The sequence below is a fragment of the Elaeis guineensis genome, chromosome 5 (assembly GCF_000442705.2).
Source record: "Elaeis guineensis isolate ETL-2024a chromosome 5, EG11, whole genome shotgun sequence".
Taxonomy (NCBI): Eukaryota; Viridiplantae; Streptophyta; class Magnoliopsida; order Arecales; family Arecaceae; genus Elaeis; species Elaeis guineensis.
In genome coordinates, this window is record NC_025997.2 from 124,968,068 (window position 1) to 124,973,684 (window position 5,617).

The following is a 5,617-nucleotide window of genomic DNA, read 5'->3' on the forward strand; positions in this document are numbered from 1 at the left end:
GAGGCTTGCATGGTGAAGGAATCTACGTACTCACTTTCTCCCTTAGTTTTTCTTTTCTTTTGTAGTTGATTCATGTCTCTAAATTTACCTAATGCATGCTTCCATGATGAATGTGTGTGGTCACTTTCTCCCTAATTTTTTCTTTTCTTTTATAGGTGATTCATTTCCCTAAATTTACTTAATTTATGCTTTGATGATGCACAAGTCAAACCAAGGATTCCAAGCACGAATATATTCGAATTTTAAGATTTTGTCTATGTAATTTGTCATTTATCCATATTCTTATACCCATTTAACTAAAGAGAGAAGCCACCATCTTCATTAAACTTATTTTCCAAACCCACAACTAACCAAAGCCAAGCTTGCGCTTTTGACAAAAGGTCAGAAGTAGTCTTCTAATGTCATTACTGCTCTTCACTTTCTCTGCATTTCTGGATGGCTTGCAACACCGCTTGCCTCACCACCTGAGCATCCATGCTCTCAGTTTGATGCTGCAAAAGTTTTCAGAACTGAATTTTTCACAGACATACAAGAGATTTACATTTGCATGAATGTCTATGCTTCAGATAAGCAACCATTGAAACTCAATTGCGCATGCTTGTTTAGCTCTAGGTTTATGCCTCTGATATACATGCATGGCAGCACAAAACTACATGCATATATACATGCATGAGTATGCATGCATGCATGCATGTATGTATATGTCTGTGTAAATTAACATGCTACACAGGTTGCACTCATGCTCCATTATGTTTATGTATATATTGAAGATTGTTTCATAATATATGTATCCATGCATGCATGGGGGAAGGGCCAACACCCCTGACCACCTACCGATCAAACTTTGACCACGTGTGAGAAAAAGAAAATGTAGAATACTGTCTCCAAGGACGTGGCTGCCAATTAACAGACCCAACATATATACGTACATTGGAGTGCTATATATTAATTTTTCCATGCATATAATTAATTTCATGCAGCCCTAATAAGGGAAGGCTACCTTATGTTGTCTCACCTATATACAATGTTCACATTAAACAATAATAATAATAATAACGAATGTTGCTGAGAAAGTAATGGAAGGATCAAATGCATTCTCTGACACATGGATACATGCCTAAAGTACACATGAGCCATCATCAAAGGCAGTAAGACTAAGAAGCACAAGCACATAATGGGACAATGCAAGGATATCTACTTGAGCATATTATAGGCTGATTGTTTTTCTTTTTTAAAAAACTGTCACCTAAATATCTAATGCAAGAAAACCCACTAGTGCATGATCTTTGCATTCTATGCAAAAAAAGGTACGTGTCACATATATCTATGTTTTTCCTGATCAAGAGGCATAGTTAATGATTTTTTTCTTACTTCTCCAACTGCTTCTAGGCGAAACCTATTGGTGCAAGAAACATCAGCATCCAGCACATCAAGGCCCAGCTCCTCAAAGGCCTCCAGAATAGAGACAAGCAAACCCGGCAAGCTCTTCTCTAAGAATACATTGATAAGGAAACCCTTTTCCATGGTTTCAACTGTAACCTGGTAAGATGTAGATGGAGGCCAAAGGATGTGTGGAGTTAACGAATTTAAATCCATAAACAAGCTGATCATAAGATAAAGAAATATCGGTGATGACATCGAAGAGTACCGCAGGCAAGGGGTTAGCTTCTTCCAAATCCCGTGCAACTGCACCAACCTTTTCCTTCAACTCTTGAATATATTTTGAAGCATCTACTATGATAGAAGTTTTGCTAAGCTGTAAGATCAAAGGAGAAAAGAAGAAAGAACTGGGATTAATTATTAAGACATAATTATACAATAACATTAGGCGTGAATTAATATTGTTGACAAGTTAATGAAGTACTCCTTGCTGGTGTGGCAATTTTTTGGAACTTTAACTATGTGATTGACTATTATACAGTAATATCGGTCTCCTAGACGGCACAGCGAATTCGCTATACAACTGTGGAAAGACTATCTCGTCGGCTGGAAATAGGACGAACTTTAGAAAGACCATCATATTACAGTTTAAAAAAGAATGGTCGATTTCCAAAGACTGGTTTTGAATAGTGAAGTTTTAAGATATTTCATGTTCTAATTTAAGTGCTAATCATTATTTGCATAAATTGATTGAAAGATAATGAGATGCTTAAGGAAAGAAGATTTCTAGAAGCGCATGGACTTTTAATACAGAAAATGCATGGTGTACAGAAAAAACATGATAGAAATTGCAATCAAGGAATAAAGTATACATAATCGAGTATCAGAAAGCAAAACTTTTTTTGATGAAAGTATTAGAAAGGAAATTCCTTCACAATAGCATTTTTGCTTCCCATTTCTTCAAAAAAGAAATCATCTTCATGTAGAAACACAGCACAACCGATTTTTTTCTTTTTGTGTGGATAAACAGCATGCTAGCTGGATGATGATGATGATGATGATGATGCTGATGAAGTAAGAAGAAGAAGGAGGTTTCAATTGTTCCCAAGAAAAACTATAAAACCAAATATAGCTATTAGAATAAAAGAAGAGAAAGAACAGCTCCAGCAAAGTGCAAAGAGATAGAAATTTAAGTAAATTACTGCATGGGAATTAGTAACAGAACGAAGGAGCTGTAGCTTCTCATGCAGAGCAGCTTTCTTCTGCTCCCTGGAGACCATCTCTCTCTCTCTCTCTCTCTCTCTCTCACTATCTCTCTCTCTCTACTGCTTAGACGGAGGTCTCACATCTATTTATCTCATTGCCACAGTTGCCTGAGTTTCCTAGGATACAATGCCTTCATGAATAATAACAATCACAATAATGATGATGATGATGTATGGCGCACGAAATTACCGAAGTACCCTTGGTGCAATACAGCAATTTTTTTTTATTTTTTATTTTTTATTTTTTTGTGGTGAAATTAAGGAGGTGCAAACACCACCCGGCTTTAATTAAAATGAGGACATAATTACAGAAAGCGTATTAGAGTTAATGCTAGGGGGAGTTAGTCGGCACCATAGGATAATGCCTGGGTGACAAACTCTAGTAGGAAAGCGGAGACTTAGAAACAAGAATGAGAGAACGACACAAACAGAAGGCTGATGAGATCATTTGACGAGGACTTTTGCGTCTGGATCATGAGGAGTTGACAACAACCGGGAGCAGAGGTCTAAAACTTCACAGCCATAAGTTCACATGCAGAGCTCTGAAACTTTGGGGAACAGACTAGGCCTAGAAACATTGATCTCTTTAAGAACCAAGGGGACCGTATCCAATACTGTGGCGCCTGACCAAGCCACAATGAGCATCATGTATCAGTGAAAAGCGTTCAGGGAAGCTTTTAATTTTGTTCCCAGATCCCCCCATGCTCCATAAGGAGCTTGCCACTGCAAACCATCAGTGAAAATATGGAGACCTTCAATTGCAATTGAAGGCAGAGATGGCCCGTGCATCCATCGAAAGAAGAATGGCAGGACAAGGCAGATCTCCTTCCAAATGGCTGTGAAGAAATTGGAACCAGAGAAGGCTAAATGTTTCCTCAGTTTCTCGCCTAGAACATCCCGGGTATTTGACCTTCTCTTCCAACATAACCACAGAAAGCATTTCACTTTTAGAGGTGCGCTGGGATTCCAAAGATCCGACGAGGGTAAGAAGCCGTGGAGAAGGTTTCCTCGCTGCCCCATTTTCCATACGACTTGCGGTCTTCCTCCCTGTTAAGAGATACCAAATCAAGCAAGGAGAGATGAAAGGAGATGGAATTCCACCACAGAACAATTTCAATTTGGGCAAAAAGGTGCATCGCCTGACCAGCTCTCCTTCCAAAATGTTGTCCCCTGACCATTACCAATCTCGAAGTGGATGATCTATTCCAAAATGTTGGAAGTGCCTTGATCAATCTTTCCATAAAGCAGACTTATGGAAATGGCTTAGAGCGGTTTTATGTCCTAAATAAAAGCTAAGATGTCCATTATCCAAAAATATATTTTTTTAATAATTTTTTGAAAAATGGTGTGGATGTGAGCATTCTGCCATTGATTGCAAGAACATGCATGTAGTGCATGCGAACAAAATATGGACGACCAAACAAGCATTAGCTATATATGGTATTGTTTATTTATATAATTTGTCTCTCTTTTCCGAGAGAAAGTTTGAGAAGATCCAATTAAATTCATTGAGATACACTTTCATCTTTTCTCTTCCTTTCAGGAGTGAAGGGTAATATAGATAAATTGTCACTTTCAATTGATGCATTGTTTTTATTTCTTTACTTAACAGTTATACCAAGCTAGCCTAAATATGATAGCTGCAAGGCACCATGACAGATGAATGGACAGGCCTTTTTCTCTATGTGAGTCAGAAGTAATTAACACGACTGTTCTTATATCATCATCCTTATTTTATCCAAGTGTAACAGAAAAAATGGATACGCTCCAAATATGAGCTTTCTTGCGATAGTTGGTGCAACTTAATTAGCTCGATGAAACTATAGGGTGGCATGAGCTAATTCATTATATTTTATCGCAGCAGATATTCTCCTGCTCTAGATAACAACAAAGGGGCGCATGGAAAAAGAAAGCCACTACCTTAAGGTTTTTTCTTATTCCCATTTGAGTGCTAATTATTTGGATTACTTGCATCATCAACAGAGAGTCCAATCAATGGCAGCATCGTACTACTACTACTCTCTCTCTCTCTCTCTCTCTCTGTGTGTGTGTGTGTGTGTGTGTGTGTGTGTGTGTGTAATTCGAATGCTCCAATAACTATCATCACCAGGAATGAAATGGCTGCAATAATTGCAGTAGTAATAATAGCTCATGTACAATTTACTAGTGCATCACATTTTTGTTGGTGTCATTAACAGATGCACCAAAAATATTTGTAGAGAGAATTGGCTCATTTTCTTAAAGGATGTGTCCATGTTTAATTGGAGATCAAACTATTGTGGAAAGACTAAATTAAGTTCTTGAGTTTTCTATGCTAATTTTCTCTTTTTACAATATAAAAGTGGGAACCCCTCTTAGATGCACAATCTCACCTCGGTTCACCACTTAATGAAAAAAACAATGCAACTGGGAAGTAGGTTAGTAATTGAGATGAGAGATTATTTGGGAGCAATTTAGAAAGAGAAGTAGTGGATAAGCAACAACCGTTTTGGTTGAATAAGTAATAAGATCAATAATTTGATCTTATCATAGTTGGATGTTGAATTCTTATCATCTCTCTTTAATTCCATGTTTTCTTATCTATTGTAAATATTATCTTGTAAATAATCACAATTCAGTTCAATAAAAGCTAAATGGCTCTTGCCTCCATTATCATCAAAAAAAAAAAAAAAAAAAAAAATGGTGTTGTTTCTAAACAATGGAGGCCATTAACTTTTTCTTTTTTGAAAAAAAAAAAAAACAATGAAGGGTGTCTAATTGTTTCTAAAAAGAGAGAGAGAGGGTTGAAATAATGAAGGGTGTCCCATGCAATATTAAGAGATTTTAAATTAGTCGGTAATGAGTAATGCACCCCTCTCAAGCAAGTGAGCAGAAGTGAGAATTAAAAGCAGGAAGATAAGAATTTGAAATGCCGTTGGGCTCAAGGGGATGGTGGGGTAACGCGGAGAGGGACGTAGGTTTATGGAGGAATC

At 37.3% G+C, this 5,617-nt stretch overlaps 1 protein-coding gene across 1 annotated transcript; it reads right to left on the reverse strand.

The window, feature by feature from the left end:
* Positions 1–205: 205 nt before the first annotated feature.
* LOC105045938 (transcription factor bHLH61) lies at positions 206–2,767 on the reverse strand. Its single transcript, XM_010924382.3, has 4 exons — positions 2,583–2,767; positions 1,649–1,756; positions 1,372–1,539; positions 206–491 (listed from the first exon to the last, which is right to left on the reverse strand). The coding sequence occupies exons 1-4, from the start codon at positions 2,658–2,660 to the stop codon at positions 405–407; spliced, it is 441 nt and encodes a 146-aa protein (XP_010922684.1). The 5' UTR covers positions 2,661–2,767; the 3' UTR covers positions 206–404.
* Between the last annotated feature and the right edge of the window lie 2,850 nt (positions 2,768–5,617).

What these genes read in the sequence shown, in the direction of transcription:
- LOC105045938 (XM_010924382.3), bottom strand. Translation starts at nt 2,660, where the DNA reads ATGGTCTCCAGGGAGCAGAAGAAAGCTGCTCTGCATGAGAAGCTACAG. An exon ending in CTGTTACTAATTCCCATGCA is followed by an intron (nt 1,757 to 2,582) that starts GTAATTTACTTA and finishes TTGATCTTACAG; the next exon opens with CTTAGCAAAACTTCTATCAT. An exon ending in GCCTAGAAGCAGTTGGAGAA is followed by an intron (nt 492 to 1,371) that starts GTAAGAAAAAAA and finishes AAACTTTTGCAG; the next exon opens with CATCAAACTGAGAGCATGGA.